The sequence below is a fragment of the Elephas maximus genome, chromosome 3 (assembly GCF_024166365.1).
Source record: "Elephas maximus indicus isolate mEleMax1 chromosome 3, mEleMax1 primary haplotype, whole genome shotgun sequence".
Classification (NCBI taxonomy): domain Eukaryota; kingdom Metazoa; phylum Chordata; class Mammalia; order Proboscidea; family Elephantidae; genus Elephas; species Elephas maximus.
This window is the reverse complement of record NC_064821.1, coordinates 21,568,614-21,595,154: the sequence shown is the minus strand read 5'-3', so window position 1 is coordinate 21,595,154 and position 26,541 is coordinate 21,568,614. Positions and strand designations below refer to the sequence as shown.

Below are 26,541 nucleotides of genomic sequence, written 5' to 3'. Positions count from 1 at the left end.
ACCACTCAGGGACCCCTTGAAAAAGAATGTGTGGTGAATAAAAACTTGGGAACGAGGAGAAGTGGTGAGGGAGAGGAGAAAGGAGAAAGAGAAGCAGAAGAAAATATCTATCACTGATATGGTTTCCTCTTTATGGAAGTATTTTAGCCAATAAATGAAAAAAAAAAAGAATATCAGCATTTTGTAAACCCCAATAAATTAATGGATTCCAGGTAATAATTATCATTAAAAAAAATAGGAGAAGCAGTCAGTATGTGGGTCCTAATGAAAGTACATAAGAATGTTTGCCAAAAATTGTACCTAAATCTAATCAAGCAAGTTTTTCTGTAAAGGTTCAGATAATAAAAATTAAGATTTCTCTTACATTTGGTTTTGTTGTCACCCCCATCTTTTCTATCAGACCTATCAACAACATGACACCAGGGAACCTGTCAGACGCGGCAGAATTCCTCCTCTTGGGGCTCTCGGAGGGTCCAGAACTGCAGCCCCTCCTCTCTGGGCTGTTCCTGTCCCTACACCTGGTCACTGTAGCTGGAAACCTGCTCGTCATCCTGGCCATCGTCTCTGACTCTCACCTCCACACCCCCATGTACTTCTTCCTCTCCAACCTGTCCTTTGTAGACATCTGTTTCACCACCACCACGATCCCCAAGATGCTGGCGAACACCCAGACACAGAGGAAATCCATCAGTTACACAGGCTGTCTCACCCAGATCTGCTTTGTCCTGACTTTTGCTGGACTGGAAAATGGAATTCTAGCAATGATGGCTTATGACAGATTTGTGGCCATCTGCCACCCACTGAAGTGCACGGCCATTATGAGTCCTACACTCTGTGAGCTGCTGGTTCTGTTGTCCTTCCTCTTTGGTGTCCCTGATGCCCGCTGCACACTCTGATGGCACTGCGGCTGTCCTTCTGCACAGATCTGGAAATACCCCACTTCTTTTGTGAACTAGCTCATGTTCTCGAGCTTGCCTGCTCTGATATCCTCATTAGTAACATCTTGGTCTATGTAGTGACCAGTCTTTTGGGTGTTGTTCCTCTCTCTGGGATAGTTTTTTCTTATACTCGAATTATCTCCCCTGTCCTGCAAATGCCATCAGCTGGTGGAAAGTATAAGGCTTTCTCCATATGTGGGTCACACATAATAGTTTTTTCTTTGTTCTATGGAACAGGTTTGGGGGTGTACCTTAGTTCTGCAGCTACTCACTCCTCTAGGAACAGTGCAGTAGCCTCAGTAATGTACACTGTGGTCACCCCTCTGGGGAACCCCTTTATCTACAGCCTGAGGAACAAGGACATGATAGGGGCTTTGAGGAAACTCATCTCTAGAATATTCTCTTTCCATTGACGTGCCAGGGGCTTTAGCCTTAAGCTGCTGGAACATACCAGAAAGAAGTAAATAATGAGAGATTCATAAAGTCTGACCAAGTTCTTTGAAAACAGGAGACCAGAGACTGTAATGGTTAACGGTGAGAACTTTGGAATCCGACCACCTTGGTTTGAATCCCTTGTTCTGTGATAGCTCTGTGATGTTTAAAAATCGATTTCAACCCTCTAAGGTCAGTTTTCCTTATCTATAAAACTGGCATAATTATATTAGCTCACATCTTTGGCAAAATTTGGGAAGATCTGAGATACTTTATCAGTGAGGATGCTTTTAGTTGTAACAGGGAAAAGTCTCAACTGAAATAGGGACATACAATAAAAACAAGTATCATCTTTCCTAACAAAGAGTTTACAGGTAGGGTAAGTTTAGGCACAGAACCACCTGGGTGGTTTTTACTCCCTCGTGTGCTGGCTTCCTCCTAAGGTTTTTCCCTTGATGTTCACAAATGGCTGCAACAGTGCCTGGATCATTTCCAGATACAGAAAAATGTTCGCCTCTCCTTGGTGTCTTTGTAATGGAGAGATGATATTTCCAATGTGTCATCCAGAAGACGTTCTCTTCATCGTCAGCATGAATTGGGACATATGCCATGCATTAGCTTCCTCATCCTGCTGTAACGAATTACAAGTGTGGTGGCTTAAAACAACACAGATGTACTGTCTTATAGTTCTGAAGGTCAGATGTCTGAAATCTTTTTTTTCTGGGCTAAAGCCAAAAGATTGGGATCCTTTGGCTAACATGAATAGTTCTGCAATGAATATTGGTCTCTGCTTGTATTCCTGCTTACAACAATTCTTTTGGGTATTTACCTAGGATTAGGATTGCTGGATCATATGCTTAATTTTTGAGGAGCTGCCGAACTTTTCCACAGTGGCCGTACTACTTTACAGTTCCACCAGCAATGGATGAAAGTTCCAATTTCTCCACATCCTCACCAACAACTGTTATTTCCATTTTGTTTGTTTGTTTTTTAATCTTAGCTATCCCAGTGGGATGAAGTGGTATCTCATTGTGGTTTTGATTTTCATCTCCCTAAAAAAAAAAAAAAGAAAAAAAGAAAAAAAATTTTTTTTAATGGTTAATGTCCCCCAAACTGACAGATATGTGGAGGACATTAACTATTTAGGGAGATGAAAATCAAAACCACAATGAGATACCACCTTAACCCCACTAGGATAGCTATGGTTAAAAAACAAACAAAAAAGAACAGACTAGATGGCACCTAACAACAACGACAACAATGGGTAATGTTGTGAGCATCTTTTCATGAGTTTGTTAGCCATTTGTATATCCTTTTTGGTGAAGTATCTGTTCAAGTTTTTTGCCAGTTTTTTGATTGGGTTGTTTCTCATTTTGTTGAATTCTGTATTGATCCTGAATTCTGTATTTATCATTTTCTTTGATATCCTTCTATTATGTTGAATCCTATGAAGTTGCCATTATTTGATAATTTTTGCTCTGCAAAACTGGTGTTTTCATGAGATTTAAATACATCTTTTTATCACAAGTTTATGTATCCCTACACAGTTTATCGGAAACCATTGTTGCGTAGTGGTTAAGAGCTACAGCTACTAACCAAAAGGTCGGCGGTTCGAATCCACCAGGCATTCCTTGAAAACCATATGGGGCAGTTCTACTGTGTCCTACAGGGTCACCATGAGCTGGAGTGAACTCGACAGCAATGGGTTTTTTTTTTTTTTTTTAACACAGTTTCTTAAATGTCCCTTTTTGAACTTGTTAAACTTTTAGTATTAATGTATGAATTTGTGCCTTGATAGCTTTTCTCCCCAGTGTGCTTTTCAGATTCAATCTTGTTGTTGGATATATTCATTTGTTTATTTTCAATGCCATATACTTTTAAATGTCATCCTTTCTGATGTTGATGGAAGTTTTGATAACTAGTGTTCTGCTGTTACTGAGACAGGGAAGAGATCAGGCTGGCTGAATTAAAGAAGGGCTACATTTCAAGGCCCTCTGTGCTTAATTAGCTATAATTAAATAGCCTCTGGATGTAAAACTAAGTGCAGAGCACCACATAACTTTTGCTGCTGGCACGGGAAAAGTACTTGTGATTAACAAACTAGGTGCTTAGACAAGATAAGGGGCTACATTTCAAGGCCCTGTGTGGTTGACCAGCTATAAATTACTGCTAATGCTTCTGAGTTGTTTTTCTAAGGCCTCACCAGGTGCACGGCATGCACAGTCAAGATCAGCGTGGACTATGAATGACATTCCACGTGAGACTAACATGAACAGAGTCCCCTCGCTGGGCTTGAACCAAGGTCCAGAGGCATCACGCATACACAACGTCCCAGAATAAGTCCTTATCGACATCCCAGCAGCCTTTGTGACAGACTCCATCTTGGTTCCAGCAACCTCTGCAAGGAAGTCCATGTTGAATTTTAACTGTGTGAGCATTTGATTTTCATAATCCCTCCCCTTCGCCTAGAAATCTCCACCCATCTAATGAATAAAAACAATGCCTTTTTCCCGCCTAAGAACTTTTATAAGCCCTATGAAATCCTTTGTTCAGTGAGAGACTGGAGGCTAGTGTAGGTGGAAACCCTCTCCCTCTCTCCCTCATGAGCCTTTTGCTTGTCCCTAATGAGCCTTTGTTTGTGTAGAATCTCTGAGCCTCTTCTGGTCATTCTTGGTCAGAAGAAGGTAAGAATCTATGCAGGGCTTAGGCTCAAGCTGGGAAGTCCTACCCTGTAACATGATGAATAAAATTGTTGGAATATTCGCATACATGTCTCCTGGTAGAAATAGAGTTTCATGCTTGGGTGAAGTTATTGTGTATAGTGGAGTGCCTATTTTCCAGCTAGTAGTTATAAAGAAGTCTTCCTAAGTGATAGAACCAATTTACACTCCTGTTAGAAGGCATAGCAGGCACCAAGCAAGTCAGTAGAACACACTACATTAGCCCTCAAAGCTTTGAAAATAATCTTCTGTTCTCTGAGACAATTTACACAATAACCCTGGCCTCTAGACTCTAGGCATTGGCCACACTCTCCAGATTCTGAGTAGAGGCCCCTCGGCCCTGGGCTTCAAGTGCCCTTCCAGGCCCACTGGGACAGCAACTCTGCTCCCTCAGGCTTTAGGCCCACCATTCTCCTCAACCATCTGAGTGGCAACTCCACCCTTAGAAACCCCTGAGGTCTTGGCCGTGCCTTTTGAGACTGAGGCAGCTCAGCTTCTTGTGTTCCTTGTCTCTTCAGCTTCTGCTTCATGGTTTCTTGGCCTCTCAGCTCCTCAGGCCTCACACCTGCATCTGCCTTGCTGGAGCAAGTGCTCTAAAGCTCAGTAGCTCCATCAGTAAGTGCCTGGAGGCAACTCACTCTGCCAGGAAGCCTCCTGCATACAGGCACTCAGCTCTCTGGTTCCGTGGGTGGGCTCCAGTGCCATCTCGTGCTGGTCTCCTGCTTCTGCTGCTGCTTCTCTGCTGTTGCCGCTTCTTTGCTGCTGCAGGTTCTCTGCTGTGCTGGTCCTCTGCTGCTGTCGCAATTCTATCCATTCACAGTTTCAAAACCTTTCCCACATCATAGGTGTCTGTTTCAGCCGCACCCCACTCAGTACAAAATTCTGTCTTAGTCATCTAGTGCTGCCATAACAGAAATACTACAAGTCGATGGCTTTGACAAAGAGAAATTTTTTTTCTCACAGTCTAGCAGGTAATGAGTCCAAATTCAAGGTGTTGGCTCCAGGGGAAGGCTTTCTCTCTCTGTCAGCTCTGGAGGAAGGGCCCTGTCCTTAATCTTCCCCTGGTGGAGGAGCTTCTCAGGTGCAGGATCCCCATGTCCAAAGGACATGCTCTGCTCCTGGTGCTGCTTTCTTGGTGGTATGAGGCCCCCAACTCTTTACTTACCTCCCTTTCCTTTTATCTTTTGAGAGATAAAAGGTGGTGCAGGTCACACCCAAGGGAAACTTCCATTATTTTAGACCAGGGATGTGACCTGGGTAAGGGTGGTGTTAAAATCCCACCCTAGTCCTCTTTAACTTAAAATTACAATCACAAAATGGAAGACAACCACAGAATACTGGGAATCCTGGCCTAACAAAGTCCATGGTATACATTCAATATTCTTTGCCAATACCACAATTTAAAGGTGTTAATTCTCTTTGTCTTCCTTATTCTTTGTTCATGTGAGGCAATTGAAAACACCTTGGCTTGGGTGAGGCACACCTTAGTCCTCAAGATGACATCTTTGTTTTATAACTCTTTAAGGAGATCTCTCACAGCCCATTTGCCCAATGCAATGAGTCTTTTGATTTCTTGACTGCTGCTTCCATGGGTGTTGATTGTGGATCCAAGTAAAATGAAGCCCTTGACAACCTCGATCTTTTCTGTGTTTATGATGTGACTTATTGGTCCAGTTGTGAGGGTTTTTGCTTTCTTTATTTTGAGGTGTAGTCCATCCTGAAGGCTGTCTTTGATGTTCATTAGTAAGTGCTCCAAGTCCCCTTCACTTTCAGCAAGCAAGGTTGTGTCATTTGCATAACGGAAGTTGTTAACGAGTCTTCCTTCCAGAGTCTTCCTTCCATCCCAGTGCCAAGTTCTTCTTGATAATGCCTGTCTCCTATGATTATTTGCTCAGCATACAGATTGAATAGGTATGGTGAAAGGATACAAGCCTGATGCACACCCTTCCTGACTTTAAAGCATGTAGTGTCCCCTTGTTCTGTTCGAACAACTGCCTCTTGATCCAAGTACGGATTCTTCATGAGCACAATTAAGTGTTCTGGAATTCCCATTCCCCGCAATGTTAACCATAATTTTTTATGACCCACACAGTTGAATGCTTTAGCGTAGTCTGTAAAAACACAGGTAAACATCCTTCTGGTATTCACTGCTTTCAGCCAGGATCCATCTGACATCAGCAATGATATCCCTGGTTTCATGTCCTCTTCTGACTCCAGCCTGAATTTCTGGCAGTTCTCTGTTGATAGGCTGCTGAAGTCACTTTTGAATGATCTTCAGCAAAAATTTGCTTGCATGTGGTATTAATGATATTGTTGAATAATTTCCGCATTCCTTTGGATCACCTCAAAAGATCTTGTTTATGCAAACCCTACCTACCTCAATCTAAGGGATTTATAGTTTGCGTTTTACATTTTTGCCATTTATCTGCTTGGAGTCTATTTTTGCCATCGATGTGAGCAAGCATCCAAATTCATTTTATGTCCCAGTGACTTTTGTTAATAAACCCATTCATTCATTGTAGTACCAGTTCTGCATTAAATAAACTACACATTTATGTGTTGGTCTTTTTCTGCTCAAAATAAGTTTGTTGTTCTAATGAACAAGCCCAAATCCATAGTTGGTTATAACCAAAAAGATACATTGTATCACAGGTTGGCTGTTTATTTGATCATTTGCAATTTTCTCAACGATGTTGATGACCAAGAGCAGTAATTTCAACCCATGGATTATAATGTGAAAAAGTGTATATTGAAGTTCTTGTTCTTGGTAGGTGTGGCCAAGTCAGTTCGTATTCATAGCAACCCTGTATACAACAGAATGAAACACTGCCCGGTCCTAAGCCTACTGTTGTGGCCACTGTGTCAGTCCATCTCATTGAGGGCCTTACTCTTTTTCACTGATCCTCTACTTTACCAAGAGTGATGCCATTCTCCAGCTAGAGGTTCCTCCAGATAATATGGTCAAAGTAAGTGAGACGAAGTCTTACGATCTTCAGTTCTAAGGAGCATTCTGGCTGTACTTCTACCAAGATAGATTTTAGTTCTTCTGGCAGTCCATGGTATATTCAATATTCTTTGCCAATACCATAATTCAAAGGCATCAAATGTTCTTCAATATTCTTTATTCATTGTCAAACCTTTGCATGCATATGAGGCAATTGAAAATACTCTGGCTGGGGTCAAGCCCACCTTAGTCCTCAAAGTGACATCTTTGCTTTTAGCACTTCAGAGAGGCCCTTTGCAGCAGGTTTTCCCAATGCAATATGCTGTTTGATTTCTTGACTGCTGTTTCCATGGGCATTGATTGTGGACCCAAGTGAAATGAAATGCGTGACAACTTCTATATTTCCTCCATTTATCATGAGATCTTATTGGTCCAGTTGTGATGTTTTTTGTATTTTCTTTATGTTGAGATGTAATCCATACTGAAGGCTGTGGTCTTTGATCTTCATCAATAAGTGCTTAAGTCATTTTTGCTTTCAGCAAGCAAGGTTGTGTCATCTGCATATCACAGCTTGTTAATGAGTCTTCCTCCAATCCTGATACCATACTTTTCTTCAGATAGCTAAGCTTCTTGGATTATGTGCTCAGCATACAGATTGAATAAGTGTAGTGAAATGATACACCCCTGATGGACAAATTTCCTTATTTTAAACCACACAGTATCCCCTTGTTCTGTTTGAATGACTGCCTCTTGGTTTATATACAGGTTCCTCATGAGCATGAATTAGTGTTCTGGAATTCCCATTTTTCAAAACGTTACCATAAATATTTGTTACCATCCACACAATCAAATGCATTTGCATAGTCAATAAAACACAGCTAAACATCTTTCTGGTATTCTCTGTTTTCAGCCAAGATCCATCTGACATCAGCAGTGGTAATCCTCATGCCATGGCCTCTTCTGAATCCTTCCTAAATTTCTGGCAGCTCCCTGTCCATTTACTGCTGGAACCATTTTGGAATTACCTTCAGCAAAATTTTACTTGTGTGCGATATTAATGATATTGTTTGATAATTTCCACATTCTGTTGGATCACCTTTCTTTGGAATGGGCACAAATACAGATCTCTCTTCCAGTCGGTGGTGAGGAAGCTGTCTTCCAAATTTCTTGCCATAGAAGAGTGAGTGCTTCCAGTGCTGCACCCGCTTGTTGAAACATCTCAATTGGTTTTTTTGTCAATTCCTGGAGCCTTGTTTTTCACCAGTGCCTTCAGTGCAGCTTGGATGTCTTCCTTCAATGCCATTGTTTCTTGACCATATGCTACCTTCTGAAATGACTGAACTGCAATCAATTCTTTTTGGCACAATGACTGCATATTCCTTCTATTTTCATTTGATGCTCTCAGAGTCATTCAATATGTTGCCCATACGATCTTTAAATATTGCAACTCGAGGCTTGAATTTTTTCTTCAGTTGTTTCAGCTTTAGAAATGTCAAGCGTGTTTTGCCCTGTTGATTTTCTAACTCCAGGTCTTCGCACATTTCATTATCATACTTTGTCTTCTCAAGCCAACCTTCAAAATCTCTCATTCAGTTCTTTTACTTCATCATTTCTTCCATTTGCTTTAGCTACTTGAGATTCAAGGGCAAGTTTCAGAGTCTCTTCTGACATCCATTTTGGTCTTTTCTTTCTTTCCTGTCTTTTAAATGACCTTTTGCTTTCTTCATGTATGATTCTCTTGATGTCATCTCACAACTGGTCTAGTGTTCATTCATTAACTTTCAAAGGTGTCAAATCTCTTCTTGAGATTGCTGTAAAATCAGTTGGTGTATAGTCAAGGTTGTACTTTGGCTCTTGTGAACTTTATAAATTTTCTCCAGCTTTGTCTTGAACTTGCATATGAGTAGTAGATGGTCTTTTCTGCTGTCAGCCCTTGGCCTTGTTCCGACTGAGGATATTGAGCTTCTCCATCAACTGTTTCCACAGATGTAGTCGATTTGATTTCTGTGTATTCCATCCTGTGAGATCCACATTTATAGTAGCCATTTATGTTGTTGAAAAATGTGTTTGCAATGAATAAGTCGTTTTGGACTTGCAACATTCTCCATGGGATTTTCAACATGGTTTCTATTACAAAGGGCATATATTTCAACTACTAATCCTTCTTCTTTGTTTCTATCTTTCATATTCCAATCACCAGTAATTCTCTGTGAATCTTGATTTTATGTTTGATCAATTTCAGACTGCTGCAATTGGTAAAAAATCTTCAATTTTTTCTTTGACAATAGTGGTTGGTGCATAAATTTAAATAGTTGTATTAACTGGTCTTCCTTGTTGGTGTATGGATATTTTCCTATCACTGACAGCATTGTACTTCAGGATCGATCTTGAAATGTTCTTTTTGCCATTCCTCTTCTATTTTTCATTCCTGGCATAGTAGAGCACATAACTGTCCAATTTTAAATGGCCGTGCCAGTCCATTTCAGCTCAGTAATGCCTCAGATACCAATCTTCATGTATTCCGATTCATTTTTGACAACTTCCAATTTCTTAGATTCATATTTCCTACACACCATATTCCAATTATTAATGAATATTTGCAGCTGTTTGTTTTCATTTTGAGTCATGCCACACCAGCCAATGACAGTCCCAAAAGCTTTACTCCACCCATTTCATTAAGGTCAACTCTACTTTGAAGAGAAAGGTTTCCCGAGTCATATTTTGAGTGTTATCTTAGGCTGAGTTCTCTAGAGAAGCAAAACCAGTAAAGTGTATAAATATATCTGTAGAGATAGATTTGTATGAAAGAAACGGCTCACGTGGTTGTAGAGGCTGGAACATCTCAACTCTGTGGGTCAGGCTGGAGGCTCCTCCTGAGTTACATAGCTGCAGGAGCTAGAGAATCCAAGAATGGCAAGTCAGCTGGGCTCTGGCTCACAGGCAATGAAGACTGATGAATCCCAAGATTGGCAGGCAAGAGAGCTGGTGTACTGCTAGCTCAAGTCCCAAGAAGCAAAGATTAGATGAACAGGTGCCAGCTGCAGGAGCCAGTTTGAGCAAAAGCACAGGAGCTTTGCCATAAAGTCCATCTATATTGGATGCAGGCAACACCGTCAAGGAAACTCCCCCTTCAACTGATTGTCTACTCACAGCAGATCCCATAATGGTGGTGATCACGTTATATCAAATCTCATCATGGAGATGATCACATCACTATGCAACTGTCAAACTACATCATAACTGCCAAACCAATGAGAATATTGGCCCATCCATGTTGCCATGCAATCTTAATGATCACAGTCTGTGCCTTATCAACTTGATGCCTATATATATCTCCTTAAACCATATGTAATCTCTGAATAAAAATAATTATAAAGTCATATTTGTGTCCAAGGTGTACAACTAGCACACGTATAACCAAAAATGCATTAGCCCTCTTTATGTCTTATGTTTTATAAGTGAAGAAAACAAAATATTCGATGTACACATACAAGACATAAATACTCAGAACAATTATAGTCCATGTTTCTACAATTGGTCATGTGGTTGTAACTGGTGTTTAGAATACCTCCTTTCACCATCCATTCCGTATTACCTTTGCCCTTAGCATGCACCTCAGCTAATTGTAGTTCTTTGCCTGGTGTGATGACTCAAACCTTTGTTGCTGGTGGGCCATGTCAGAATTGGGTTGCTGTGGTTTTCCATTGAGTTTAATCACAAGGCATGGTAGTACTAAGAAATACCCCAAAGAATCTCCTGCATTCCAGGCATTCTCTTCTTTACCTCCATCATGTAATATCAATTCAATTTCCTTTTGGTAATCAGGATCAACCACACCAGGCAGTATGATAACTCCCTTCTTTGCCTGTTGATCCAGAGGAATAAGGAGCCTAAAGTGTCCAGGTGGCATTCTTAACTTCTATCTCAACTGAATTAGTAATGTGTCTCCAGTCCCTTTGAAACTGAGAGCTCTAGACCTGAAGAGCATAGGGTTGAGGGGACAAGAAGCAAAAATTTTGCAAGTGGGTCATAAGGGGTAACAGTGAATGGTTGTTGTTGTTGTTATTAGGTGCTGTCACGTTGACTCTGGCACATAGCGACCTTACGTACCACAGAACAAAACACTGCCCAGTCCTGAGCCAGGCTTGTAATAGTTGTTATGCTTGAGTCCATTGTTGCAGCCACTGTGTCAATTCATCTCTTCTAGGGTCTTCCACTTTTCCACTGACCTTATACTTTACCAAACATAATGTCCTTCTCCAGGGACTGATCCTTCCTGACAACATGTCCAAAGTATTTAAGACACAGTCTCACCATCCTTGCTTCTAAGGAGCATTCTGGTTGTACTTCTTCCAAGACAAATCTGTTTGTTCTTTTGGCAGTCCATGGTGTATTCAATACTCTTTTTCAACACCACAATTGAAAGGCGTCATTTCTTCCTCGGTTTTCTTTATTCATTTTCTAGCTTTCACATGCATATGATGCAATTGAAAATACCATGGCTTGGGTCAGGCCCACCTTAATCTTCAAGGTGACATCTTTGTTTTTCAACACTTTAAAGAGGTCCTTTGCAGAAGATTTGCCCAATGAAATGTGTCTTTTGATTTCTTGCCTGCTGCTTCCATGGGTGTTGATTGTGGATCCAAGTACAATGAAATCCTTGACCACTTCAATCTTTCCTTCGTTTATCATGATGTTGCTTATTGGCCCAGTTGTGAGGATTTTTGTTTTCTTTATGTTGAGGTGTAATCCACACTGAAGGCTGCGGTCTTTGATGTTCATTAGTAAGTGCTTCAAGTCCTCTTCACCTTCAGCAAGCAAGGTAGTGTCATCTCCATAACACAGGTTGTTAATGAGTCTTCCTCCAATCCTGATGCTCCATTGTTCTTTGAATAGTCCAGCTTCTAGGATTATTTGCTCAGTACACAAATTGAATAGGTATGTTGAAATGACACAACCCTAACACACCTTTCCTGACTTTAAACCACTCAGCATCCCCTTGTTATGTCCCAACAACTGCCTCTTGATTTATGTACAGGTTCCTCATGAGTACAATTAAGTGTTCTGGAATTTCCATTCTTCATAATGTTCTCCATAATTTGTTCTGATCCACACAGTCGAATACCTTTGCATAGTCAATAAAACATAGGTAAGCATGCTTCTGGTATTCTCTGCTTTCAGCCGGAATCCATCTGGCATCAGCAATGATATCCCTCGATCCATGTCCTCTGCTGAATCTGGCATGGATTTCTGGCAGTTCCCTGAGACATACTGCTGCAGCCACTGTTGAATGATCATCAACAAGATTTTGCTTTCATATGGTATCAACAATATCATTCTATAATTTCCACATTCAGTTGGATCACCTTTCTTAGGAATAAGCATAAATACGAATTTCTTCCAGTCGTTTGGCCCAGTAGCTCTCTTCCAAATTTCTTGGCATAGACGAGTGAGCATTTCCAGTGCTACATCTGTACGTTGAATCATCTCAGATGATATTCCATCAATTCCTGGAGCCTTGTTTTTCACCAGTGCCCTCAGTGCAGCGTGGGCTTCTTCCTTCAGTGCCATTGGTTCCTGATCATATGTTATCTCTTGAAATGTTTGAACGATGACTCATTTTTTTTTTTTTTTTGGTGTAATGATTCTGTGTATTCCTTTCATCTTCTTTTGATGCTTCCTGGGTCGTTTAATATTTTCCGCACAGAATCCTTCACTATTACAACTCAAGGCTTGAATTTTTTCTTCAGTTCTTTCAGCTTTAGAAATACCAAGCACATTCTTCCCTTTGGTTTTCTATCTCCAGCTCTAGTGAATGGTGTTGCTCCCATTTCCACCCCTTGATTCCTGGGCCCAGGTATCTTGGCTATGGGAGAAACAGCACCATATATTGGATGCTAGTTTAGAACCTATAAAGCCTCCTGGAGAACATTGCCCCAATCCTGCAGGTACTGCTACCTAGCTGCAACCATAATTGTGTCTTTAGAAGGCCATGTCATCATTCTATCAAACCAGCTGCTTCAGGATGATGGGAACATGGTAAAACCAGTGAATTCCATGGACATGGGCCCATTGCAGCACTTCATTTGCTGTGAAGTGAGTCCCTTAATCTGAGGTGAGGTTGTATGGGATACCACAACTGTGAATAAGGCATTCTGTAAGTCCATGGATAGTAGTATTGGCAGAAGCATTGTGTTCAGGGAAACATTCATATTCAGAGTGTCTATTCCTGTAGGAACGAAATGCCACACTTCCCATGATGGAAGAGGCCCAAGGTAATCAGCCTGCCACCATGTTGCTGGCTGATCACCTTGAGGAGTGGTGCCATATTGGAAATTCAGGGTTGGTCCCTACTGCTAGCAGATAGGGCACTCAGCTGTGGCTGTAGCCAAGTTGGCCTTATGAGTGTTTCTGAACCCATGCATAATCTCCATCCTTGCTATCGTGACCACTTTGTTCATAATCCCATTGAGCAATGACAGGCGTAGCTGGAAAAGAGGATGACTGGTTTCCACAGACTGCATCGTCCTATCCACTTGATTGTTAAAAATCATCTGCTGATGTCACACTTTATACTTCACCGTCTGGTGCTAACTGGGATGTCAGCCAGGCCTAGAAGCCAAAATAGGTGGTGGGGTTGTGTGTTTGAGAACATTCAGCATTGCCTTGTAAGACATCTGCCTCAGGCAATGCACCAGGCATAGTGACTCAGACAAAGGCTTTTTAGGCACAGCTGCTTTAATCTCATCAGGTGGAGTGGAAGTGGGTTCTACCGAGGAGTGTGGCTTAGCAAACAAAAATGGAATAATCTCTTCAGATGGGAATGAGAGAGCAGGTTCTGTTGGTAGGAGTGGCTTAATGGAATTTAGGGGTTTGGTGTCCCCAGCTTCCTGATTAGCTGCCTATATGTTTCCATATACAACAAATTTGTCTTGGAAGAAGTGCAACCAGAATGCTCCTTGGAAGCAAGGAGGGCAAAGTACGTTTCACATACTGTGGGCATGTTATCAAGAGGGATCGATCCCTGGAGAAGGACATCATGCTTGGTAAAGTAGAGGGTCTATGAAAAAGAGGAGGACCCTCAATGAGATGGACTGGCACAATGGCTGCAACAATGGGCTCAAGCATAACGATCGTGAGGGTGGTGCAGGACCAGGCAGTGTCTTGGTCTGTTGTACATAGGGTCACTATGAGTTCGGATCGACTTGATGGCACCTAGAAACATATCCCCATCCCAAGTTTCATGATCCCATTTCTTCCCAATCAATGCCCTCACTTTAACTGCAGACACCACTGAAGATTGGGAATTCAGTTGGCACTGTAATTCAGCCACTCTGGGTTTGTTTTTTCGCAACATCAGGTCTGTTACGACAAGAAATCAGTCTTTCTTTCAAGGCACAAGTGGAAATATTTATGTTGTTTATGTGGCAATTGAGTTGTGACTCTGAAGTCCTGAGCTCATCTCTTTCCTTCATCACTTTGTCTAGGGAATGTAGGACCAAGCAACCTGCTTCCTTATACTTCCCATTATTACGAAACTTAGAAAAGTGTCAAAAGTGATCACCCAGAGCCTCACCTTTACCAATAGGTGATCAAAATATTTCCTTTGCCACCTTACACCACTGTGATGGTTAAGATAGTGTGTCAACTTGGGTGGGCCATGATTCTCAGTGTTTTGGCAGCTGTGTAATGTTGTGATCACTTTCGTGTTGAAATTTGATATATGATTACCTCCATGATAGAATCTGTTGAGTGGTAGCAGTGGAGGTGGGGCCTGTGGTAGCTCACCACCTCCTCAGCCTTCATCTCTCTACCTTCTGCTGGCTACTTCCTTTTTCCTGCTCACCTTGCAAAAGTTGTTGACTTGTTCTAGACCCAACAGCTGTTTCTTGTCTGAATTCTTGTTCTTGGGACTTGAGCTAGCAGCTTACCTGCCTATCCTAGGATTTGTCCATCATCATGGCCTGCGAGCAAGAGTCCTGCTCCCTGACCTGCTTCTTTTGGTTTCTCCAGCCCCTGCTGCTGACTCAGGAGACACTTATGGTCTTGTCTGCTGACCTTGGGGATTCCTTGACCGTCACGACTTGTGAGCAGGATCCATGCCCTCCAACCTGCTCATCTTGGGCTCACCAGCTTCCGCGGCTCTGTGAATTGGGAAAGGACTCTATCCTGATCCATGGACTTGGGAAGTTCTAACCCCTGCAATCGTATGAGCTGTTTCCTTAATATAAATCTCTCAGTCTATATTTATAGACATTACTGGTTTTGCTTCTCTAGAGAACCCAGCCTAAAACAACCATGGATTGGCAGTGCCCACTTCATTACTGGAAGCAGTCATTAACGTCTTTAATACTAATCGGACTTGAAAACCAATTTGGAAAACTCATCCTTACAGTTTTGTTTCTCTAGAACCACTCTCGGTACCAAATGTCTTAGGCTAGGTTCTCTAGAGAAGCAAGACCAGTAAGTGTATAAATATATACATAGAGAGATGTTTATATTAAGGAAACAGCTCACGTGGTTGTAGAAGCTGGAACATTGTCCCAAGCGGTGAGTCAGGTTGGAGGCTTCTTCTGATTCACATAGCTTCAGGGGATGGTGAATCCAAGATCAGCAAGTTAGGCAATAGGGCTCTGGCTCACAGGCTGATGAATCCCAAGATCAGCAGGCAAGACAACACATAAGACTCTAGCTCAAGTTCTAAGGGCTGAAGTTCAGAGGAACAGGCAGCAGCTGCAGAATCCAAAACAAGGACAAGCCCACGAGCCTTGCCAAAAAGTCCACATATATTGGATGCAGGCCACACTCCCAAGGAAACTTCCCCTTCAACTGATTGGCTACTCACAGCAGATTTATCTTGGAGGTGGTCACATTATATCAAATCTCATCATGGAGATGATCACATCATTATAGAACTGCCAGACTACATTATAACTGCCAAACCAATGAGAATTATGGCCCAGCCAAGTTGACACACAATCTTAATGACCACAAGTGTCTTCCAATTTGAGAGGCTCATCTTCCAGCACTATATCAATCTCCCTCTGCTATTCATATGCGTTTTAGTGGTCAGTTTTTTTTAGAAGTAGACCCCAAGTTGTTCCTCTTATTCTGTCTTAGTCTCGAAGCTCTGCTGAAACCTGTCCAGAATTGATGACCCTGCTGGTATTTGAAATACTGGTGGCATAGCTTCCAGCATCACAATAACATACAAGCCACCACACTGTGACAAACTGACAGATGAGGGGTGGATATTGAAGTTAACTTCTATAAAATTTGGAAACGTTGATATTGAAATATTAAAAAGGAGGTTACATACCTGTTATACGCTCAATTGTGTTTGATTACAGAGGCTAGATTAGAAACTGTTGGATATTAGATGCAGGAAAAGGATCCATGTGCCATCAAAGAATTAGCTCTCAGCATCTCCCTTTTTAGGGTTCATCTATTATATTATTGCTCTTATTTGTATAGAATACACATCCTCACACAATAAAGTATATATTTTTAGCCTAAACATGGTGTCAATTTTCCTAATCTTGTTTTTAGATTATGGGCACCTTTGAATATAAAGAGAGAAGACTAATACAATTACAGAAGGGTGGTATGTCCATGTGTACAAGGCACTTGAAATGAGTATGAGCAGAATGAGATGAGGCAAAGAAGATGGCATATGCCTGGGCTCTTAGGATAATGGAATCATTCAATATAAATTTTTCCTTCTCTTAGGCTTGCTGCTTAAGGGAACAGAATGACAGCAAAAGAGTTTGACTAATGAGGAGCTTTGGGTATTGAAACCCCAAGGGGCACAGAGACATCAAAGAGTCTGCCTGTGACCACCCACTCAATAACCTTGCCCAGGTCAGGAGGCAGCACACCTGAGCCTTGTCTCCATCACTTCCCATAGGATCCTGGTCCTTCTTTGTTTTCTGTGCTCCGTGAGTCCAGAACCTCCATTTTTATCATTCAGCCTTCAGGGGAGAATCGAATGTCATTTCTTAATGCTGACACTCAGGTAATCTGAAGTCCCCCAGTTTATCTTTTGCAAATAGGGAGATGTCTTTGTTTTCAAGTCCATCTGGGGCAGCTGTGAGGTGAGTACATGCAGAAGATGAGCAGAATGGAGTTACTTGTGTGATGCCTGCCAATTGTCCATGATCTTCTTGACATGTTTCCTTGTACTTTTGCATGAATACTTGAGCTTCTCTCATTCTGCTAATCACCTACTCTGAATCTAAATTTCCAGGGAATTTTTCCGTGTTAAATAGAAATATGCCCTTGCTCAATTTTCTAGAATTCTTTAAACAATTTTTGTATTTCTTTGGCAAGGGGCATGTGTGTCCATTCAGCTTGTCCTTACCTGGTTCTTGATACACCTTTTTAAGGGAGATCTTTGACCTGGCTATGAGCACTAGCAGTGAGGAAGTGGAGAACCAGTCTGACTCCACAGGCTACATACCTCTATCTATCAGTGTCTCTTTATTAACCTAGGAAATATTTTAAGACAGATTAGCTCAGGGTAATAGGACAAATAGTCATATATCGATGCTTTCAGAATTAATAAATATTGACATTTTGCCATAACAGTTCTATTCTTAAAGTAACAAAATAGTAAACACAAAGATGATAAGCCCTTTTTATTCCGCTCCATTCCCATCCTTTACGTGTGTGTTTGTGTACCCAATGAAAATGCCCATCACTTGGAGAAGGGATAAATAAGTTCTGATGTAACAACAGAGTGAAATTCCTTAAAATAGTTAAAGTTAATGAACCAGACTGAGCTGTAATAAGATTGATAAGGTTTTATGCATTATTTTCAGAGACCAATTGTAAAATGACACCCACAGTACATAAAGTATTAAAATGTAAAACAATAGCATTGTTTATTGATTGAATTAGACTGAAAGTAATGAAAACATAGGAGAATAATACATACCAAGTTCATTGTTGTGGTTCAGGTGGAGAGAAAAAGACAGATGTGTGAAAAAATAAAGGGGGAGGTAGTCAAATAAATATGTATTTTTTCTTAAAAAATACTGAATACATCACAAAATAATTAAAAATAACTCATAGAATAAAGGATTTAAGCTCATACAAAAAGGGAAATAATCATAATTTTAAAAAGTACATAATGCAAGTATGGTGATATATTTTAGTTTGATGGTGCTGAGTGGTGGATAATTAGGCCTTTGTTGTTTTCTCTGTACTTTGCAGTGTGCTTGAAATATTTCAATTTAAAGAAGAATAATTTATGTCTGTGTAATTTTAAAACTTATTTCAATTTTCCCATACTGTAGATGTCTTTTATAGATGTCTTGTTAGAGAAATTAACTTCTGTTTTTTAAATTTTCATTCTTTGTCGTGGTACATCTAGGTCTAATTTATTCATTTAAATTGCTAGATATTTCATTCTATGTCCACGCCAAATGAACATTGATATCTCATTAACCTGTTGCCATCGAGTTGATTCCAACTCATAGCAACCCTAGAGGACAGAGTAGAACTGCCCTAAGGGGTTTCCAAGGCTGAAATCTTTCCAGAAGCAGACTTCCTCATCTTTCTCCTGCAGGGTGGCTGGTGGGTTTGAACAGCCGACTTTTGATTAGCAGCCAAACACTTAAACACTGCCACCAGACCAGGGCTTCTTTTCCATTGATATCAGTGATGTTCATTTGGCTTGTTCTCTCCTCCTGCTTCTCTAGATGAGCAAGATTCCCTGTAGAGTTTTGGCACATTTTTCTTCCCTAAAATTTGTCATTTTCACATTAGGAATGTTCTAACTATGAGTCGGAATTGACTCGACGGCACTGGGTTTGGTTTTGGTTCTTTTAACTTTCATTGATCCTCTTTCATCTGGCTCTGCCTGTCACTTCCCTTCTGTAATGAACAATGCCAAGTTGTGCCCATGCAGAACAAATCACAACAGGAAATATCGAGAGGGTGTGATATGTTGAACACTGTGCTTGATGATTTTTTCTGTTAATTTCTCATTTTTACAATATCCCTATACTGTTCCACGATAGGTCCCATTATACAAAAGAGAAATCTGAGGTTTCTGAACAGTTATAAAAGTTTCTACATTCACAAAGCAAGTGCTAGAGTTGGGAATAAACTCAGGGGTGTTTGATTCCAAACCTTCCAGCAAATGACTGATTTTGTTAGGGTTGCTTGTTGTATGACCCCATGCTTAGGGCCCCAGGTTTCCTTGTTGGTGAAGCAGTATTTATCAAGGGGCATTTACTCTGAACATAAACATCCTAATGAGCTGTTCACTCCTGGGATTCCTTTAGAGACCATTTCTGAATCATTGGTTCATGAGAATAAAGGGTAAACACATAAATGTGCTCAGGACTTATACAATCAATTCTTGCTTTTTTTTGAGAATCCAGTGATCATATTCTCAGGGACCTCATCTTAACACAGGAAATGGGAGTGTCCTGGAGTTGATCCTGGCACACAACCTTGGGATTCCCATAGGAGCCAGTTCCCAAGGCTGCCAGACTCAGGCTTTGATGGGCTTAACCGGAAACAAAAGAAAGGAGGATATGGCTTTTCATGATTGATTCTCAAGAGTTCTTTTTCTAACATTATCTGCTAATTGTACAATGGAGACAATGAGTCAAACTATGAAAGCAATAGGAAATGCATCAAGCTCCTGAGTAGGGAAGAATAAATTATTTCCATAATCTGCCACAAAAAGGTAGGAAGGAAGGGAGGGGCAGATTTCAATAAGATACCTAAGGAAAGGAAATGTAATCTATTAATGAAGATTAGTTATGGCTCTCCAAATTTAAAACGGTATGGTGTTTTTTTCTATTGCTTTTCATGCACAAACGTAAGTAGTAGTTAAACAGAACTTCCTACTTTGCCCTGTGTGATATGCATAAGATAAGGAATTTCTAAAAATAAGGTCTTATTAGCTCGTTCAATTGAAATGATCATCTTAAATAACAAGTACTTCATACCTTAACTGATAAGTACCTCATACACTCACCAGATGCGAAGATCCTTACTAGACAATTTGTTTTGATTAAATGTTTAAGTCTCAAAGCTATAAAGGCATTTGAGGTGTGTAGGTATACTTCAGAAGCCCTGGTGGCATAGTGGTTAAGTGCTATGGCTGTTAACCAAAAGGTTGGCAGTTCTAATCTGCCAGGCACTCCTTGGAAACTCTAGGGGCCAGAGCTACTCTGTCCTATAGGATCACTTTGAGTCAAAATCTACTTGACAGCAGTGGGTTTTTTTTTTTTTTTTTTTAGGTGTACTTTGCTTAAGTTCCTTTTTCCATTTAAGGCTGACTTGGCAAATTTCTACTCCCCCTCTTCCTACTACTGTAGGTACATGCCTGACAGGATACCTGTGTTGTCAGATTGTGCCTTTCCTATCCTAAAATTTCACTTAGGACACACCAACAAATTATTTCTCTTTTCTTCAGTGATTTAAAGACCCCATGCATTTCATTCTTCCTCTCATTCCTCTGTTTTAGGGGAAAAAAAAGTTCTGCGTATAATCTCAGGTATTGGGAGAAAAAAGAATCTTATTGCCATGATAGCCATAACAGCTTGAGATTTAGGGAGCATATTCCAATACTGACCTCAAGTCCTGAGGGTGGGTCCTGCTTTGATAATGTCACCTGCTAGATACTACCTATGAGGTCAGAGGGTAGGTGACTTTGAAGACCAGGGAAAGCACTTGGTGTTGGACTCACATGGAATTTTTCAAGAGGCAAGTGATGGAATCTGTTGACCCTTCCAGTGCCTGATCCTGTCCTACTCAGGGGTCGTATCACACGGTGGTAAGAGGTCCACTCTGATCTGGCAATCTAAGTTCAAATTCTTTCACCAGTTCTTATGAGATCATGTATTATGTATTCATAACTTAACCTCACGTTATGTACTTGAGATCATGGGTAAAATGAAGGATGATAGAAGCACCCAAGTCATGGATCTGTAGGGAGAATAAAATTAATTCAGATAAATACTGAGAATTCTGTATGCCAATACTCAGAGCTCTGTGTTAGTGTTATTGTTGTAGAAGTTCATAATAGTTATTGTATTTGTTACTATGATATCTGCTAATTGGACCAAAAAACAAATCAGTTGCCATGGAGTCAATTCAAACTTATGGTGACTCCACGTGTGTCACAGTAGAACTGTGCTCCATAGGGCTTTCAATGGCTGGGTTTTCAGAAGTAGATCACCAGGCCTTTCTTCTGAGATGCCACTGGGTAGACTTGAACCTCCAACGTTTTTCTTAGCTGATTAACCTCTTGTGCCAAGCAAGGACTCCTGCTAACACTGCTATTTAGTTAGAACAATTAGGCAAGAGTTTTGTGATAAGGATCCAAAGAATGGAATGTTGAAAAGAAAGTAGTGAATTCAAAAGACAAATTGTGAAGACCCACTGAAAATGGTCTGAGTCATGGACTTGAAATCCCAGTCTACTTTGTAGCGCACTGATGAGCCAGATGATTTCTTCCTCAGGAAGTATACCAGGTCTGCAGAATATTGGTCCCCAATGTGTGGTTTCCACCTGAGCAGCAGCAGCATTTGGGAATTTGTTGGAAAGGCACAATTTTGGAGCCCCAGTCTTCTGAATCTGATACTCTGAGGGCGATGCCCAGCAGTCTGTATTTTAGCAGTTCATCCAGCTGACTCTGATGCAAGGAAGTTTGAGGACCACTGCTCTAAAATATATGTTTAATACCATATGATTTTGGTTTTCCTGCTAATTTGCAGAGTTCAGAAAATTCTTAAGAAAAAATATGTGCCATTTGATATTATATTCATGTTAACTGACGAATGTGGAAAAAGAGTAGGTACTTAAACGTATTTGGAAAGATGTGGTAGAGGAGGTGAAAGGAGGACAGGGAGAAATGAGTGTGTAGGAAGAAAGAGAACAGAGAGGGAAGGAGAGAGAAAAGGATAGAGGAGAAAGAGGAGGAGAGGAGAGAGAGAGATACAGAGGGAGAGAACCACAGGCAAAATTTATAATATTAATTTTATTTCACAATACAGATTAGAGTGTTTCTGTAAAATAAGGGAACTTTGTACATCTGTTATATATCTCAATTCTACTCTTTCGGTCAGAATCATCAACAAACATGGAATCGGAAAACCAAACAGGCTTAGCAGAATTCCTCCTCCTGGGCCTCTCAGAGAATCCAGAACTGCAGCCCCTTCTCTTTGGAATGTTCCTGACCTTATACCTGATCACTGTGGCTGGGAACCTGCTCATCATCCTGACCATCAGCTCAGACTCCCACCTCCACACCCCCATGTACTTCTTCCTCTCCAACCTGTCCTTCACTGACATCTGTTTCAGCACCACTACGGTCCCCAAGATGCTGGTGAACATTCAGACTCAGAGCAAATCCATCAGTTACACAGGCTGCCTCACCCAGATCTGCTTTGTCCTTGTTTTTGCTTCTTTGGATAATTGTCTCCTTGCAGTAATGGCCTATGACCGCTATGTGGCCATTTGTCACCCACTAAGGTATACAATCATCATGAACCCCCACCTGTGTGGCCTGCTGATTCTACTCTCCTTGCTCATTAGCATCATGAGTGCCCTGCTCCACAGTCTGATGGTGCTGCATCTGTCCTTCTGCATAGACCTGGAAATCCCCCAGTTTTTCTGTGAACTTCCTCAGGTCCTCAAGCTTGCCTGTTCTGATACCCTTTTTAATAACATCCTGCAATATTTTATGACTAGTATTTTGGGTGGTGGGCTCTTCCTTGGGATTATTTTCTCCTACATGCAAATTGTCTCCTCCCTCCTGAAAATGCCATCAATAGGTGGGATGTATAAAGCTTTTTCTACCTGTGGATCTCACCTCTCAGTTGTTTCCTTGTTCTACGGGACAGGTTTGGGGGCGTATCTTAGCTCTGCAGCTACCCTACCCTCTAGGAAGAGTGCAGTTGCATCAGTGATGTACACCGTGGTCACACCCATGCTGAACCCCTTCATCTACAGTCTAAGGAACAAGGACATAATGGGCGCTTTGAGGAAACTCATCTCTAGAATATCTTCTTTTCATTAATGCATCACATGCTTTGGGCTTAAGCTGTTGGAATATGCTTGAGTGAAATAAATAATACTGATTCAGAGAACCTGATTAAGTTCTTTGAATAGTAGGAGTTCAGAAATTAGAATGGTTAAGGGTGAAAATTCGGAGTCAGAACACTTTGGTTTGAATTCTACCTCTTCTCTGTAATAGCTGTGTGAACTTTTATATTTATTTCAGCTTTCTAAGTTCAGTTGAAAGGTCCCTAGGTGGTACAAATGGTTTGCACTCAACTCCTAAATGCTGGTGGTTCAAATCTACTCAGAGATACCATAGAAGAAAAGTTCTGGCAATCTGCTTCTTTAAAGTTTAAAGCTAATAAAACCTTATGGAGTGGCTCTACTCTGCAACACATGGGGTCGCCATGAGTTAGAATCAACTCGAGGGCAGCTAACAGCAACCATAAGCTCAGTTTACTCATCTATACATTTGGTATAATTATATTCATTCACTTTTTTCCATTTAGATTTGAGATACTTCAACTCTAAGAGTGAGGATACTTTCAGGTATACTGAGGGAAAAGTCTAAACTCACAGAGTACCAAATATAAAAACAAAGATTTCAGAGGTAGGGTAGGTCCAGAGCCTCCAGAACCACAGGGTTACATTTCACAGCTCCATATGCTGGTTTTTTCCTAAAGCTGTTCCTGTGATGGTCATCAATGGCTGCAGCAGCACAGTGGTCATTTAAGATACAATAACCAGGGATGGAAAACTGACTGCTCCTTATTCAGTCTCAGTATTAGAGAAATAACCTTTTCAAGGAGTCATCCGGAACACACTCTATGTCATCACCCTGAGTTGGGGCATATGCCCCTTCTAAAACTAATTGCAGGTAAGAGGAATTTCATTACCTTGAAAGGATTAAATGACTGTTCTGATTAGAAAAGTCTGAGGTGGGATCAAGTGCTACAACAATTACAAGTGTTTAGTACAATGCCTGCCACCTAATAAGTTACTCAATGAATATACTAGATGAATGTGAGCCAGCACAATTTATCTCCAAGGGTAGCACTCTCTCCTTTTTCAATTCCTTCTGCTTTCACGCGTTTGGGCACTTGTGTTAGTCATTATCCTAGCTTATTAATTTAAATATTTATCAGCAGTTAATACTTATGTTGTAGGCAAAGCCACATTTGGAAATACTTCACTGAATATTTATTTGTCCTGCTGTCTTCTTTTTGTTACATTGAAAGAACAACTTTGGATTTTCATTTTCCAGTGACTTAATTTTAAATGGTTGGATTGATCTATTTTTTCCCTTTTGGACTGTGTGTGTTACATCTCATTCAAGAACTGATCAACTCCTCCAATCTAATAAAGATATTTTCTTATATGGTTCATAAACATTAAATTGTTTTTTCTTTTGTGTTTAAAAGATGTTGGGACAATTTTTGAATATGGTGTGATGGAGAATCCAATTTCATTTTATTTCCCTATAGATAAACATTGATTTCAGCAGAATTTTCTGAATGATACCATCCATGAAGCCATGGTGGTGCAGTGGTTAAGAGCTCTGTTGCTAACCAAAGGGTTGGCAGCTCAAATCCACCAGCTGCTTCTTGAAAACGCTATGGGGTGGTTCTATTCTGTTGTGTAGTGTTGGTATGAGTCAAAATTGATGATGGCAATGGGTTCGATTTTTTGTTTTTATTCCCTGAAATGCTACATTTTATAAATAAAATGACTGATTCCTCCTCTGTACTTAATAATTGTTCATATAAATGAGGATATTCTTAGTTCTATTTTCCTGTCATATACTAGAAGCATGCCATTTTAGATATTATACCTCCAGACAGTAAGGCAAATACTTTCCATTGCTCTCATTCGCCACCAGGGTAAATATTGTTTGTCCATTGTTCTTGCATAGAATTTTTAAACACTGGAATTTTTCTTTCTTGTGCTAACCTGGTCTGGTTTGGACGCTAAGTTTGTGCTGCCCTTATAAAATAAGATAAAGAATATCTCTTCACTTATATTTTCTGAAATCCTTCCTTTAATCTTGAAATTAGCTCCAATGAGTGCTTGGAAGAGCTTGCCTGTAAAACTGTATATCTCAGGTTGTGTTTCATGACAAATTATATTATTGAGGATTTTAATTTATTTAAAGTATTCATGGCTACTTGCTTTCTATTTCTTCTTGAGAGAAGCGTGGCCTCTTGGATTTAACCAAGACCAACACTTCCACTTGTGCATAGAGTTCAATCTTTCTTGCTTACTTTAGGACATAACTCTGGTAATTCTCCCATGTCTCACTTGCATCACCAGGGTCTCCCTTTGATTTGTTCATTTTCAATAGCATCCAATATATTTGAGTTCCTCAAATCTTAAAAAACAAACAAACAAAAAAACCTCTATGGACCCCCTCATCTTGCCCTAGCAGTATCTTCATTTATCTCCTTCCTTTACCATAAAACTCTTCAAAAGACATGTCTCCACTCACTCTTTTCAATTTTTCTCCTTCCATTTACTCCTGAGGTCAATACAATCAGGCCTTTTCCCCAACAATTCATGGAGGGTGCTCTTGAAGACCCACCAGCATTATCTACCTTATTAAGTCCAGTCCAGCCCAATCCAGGTCAGTTAATTTTCTGTCTCTCTCTTACTTGATTTGTCAACCACATTGACTTAGTTTATTACCTACAGGAACACTTTCTTCACTTGGATTTCAACACCACACATTATTTTGGTTTCACTCCTACCTCACTAGCTACTATTTCTCAGTCTCCTTTAATGTGTTTTCTAATCTTGAAACACTGCAGGGTCTCCTGTTTCAGTCCTCAGACCTCTTCTTCTCCAGCTAACTTCACTCCTTTGTGATAGCATCCAGACTCATTGATTTAAAAGTCATCTGAAAACAAATGAGCCCCAAATTAATATTTAGAGAGGAATTCTCCTCTGAATCCCAGACTTGTATATCCAACTTTCCACTTGCTATTCCTCAGTATACCTTGCCCCCAGCCTTCTTGTTGTTATTTTTGTTGTTAGGTGCCGTCTTCTTGGTTCTGACTCATAGTAACACTATGTACAACAAAACAAAACACTGCCCAATCCTGTACCATCCTCACAATCATTGTTATGTTTGAGCCCATTTTTACAGCCATGCTGTCAATCCATGTTGTTGAGGGTCTTCTTTTTCACTGGCCCTCTACTTTACCAAGCATGATGTCTTTGTCTGGGGACTGACCCTCCTGATAGCATGTCCAAAGTATGTGAGATGAAGTCTTGCCATCCTGGCTTCTAAGGAGCATCCTCTCTGTACTTCTTCCAAAACAGTTTTTTTTTGGCAATTCTTCTGTCAGTCCATGGTATATTCAGTATTCTTTGCCAACAGCAAAACTCAAAGGTATCAGATCTTCTTAGTCTTCCTCATTCATTGTCCAACTTTCACACACATATAAGGCAATTGAAAGCACCATGGCTTGAGTCCCATGCACCTTAG

General features: G+C 40.6%; 2 protein-coding genes and 1 pseudogene across 2 annotated transcripts; all 3 read left to right on the top strand.

Moving 5' to 3' along the window:
• LOC126074056 (olfactory receptor 7G2-like) overlaps positions 1-26,541 on the top strand; it is a 678,546-nt pseudogene that overhangs the window by 633,116 nt on the left and 18,889 nt on the right.
• LOC126074032 (olfactory receptor 7G3-like) lies at positions 414-1,351 on the top strand. The gene is given in 2 exon segments (XM_049881376.1): positions 414-879; positions 882-1,351. Coding segments are annotated over 2 exon segments (936 nt in total).
• Positions 22,138-23,076, top strand: LOC126074045 (olfactory receptor 7G3-like). The gene has a single exon (XM_049881389.1). The coding sequence runs from the start codon at positions 22,138-22,140 to the stop codon at positions 23,074-23,076; it is 939 nt and encodes a 312-aa protein (XP_049737346.1).

What these genes read in the sequence shown, in the direction of transcription:
- LOC126074045 (XM_049881389.1), top strand. Translation starts at nt 22,138, where the DNA reads ATGGAATCGGAAAACCAAACAGGCTTAGCAGAATTCCTCCTCCTGGGC.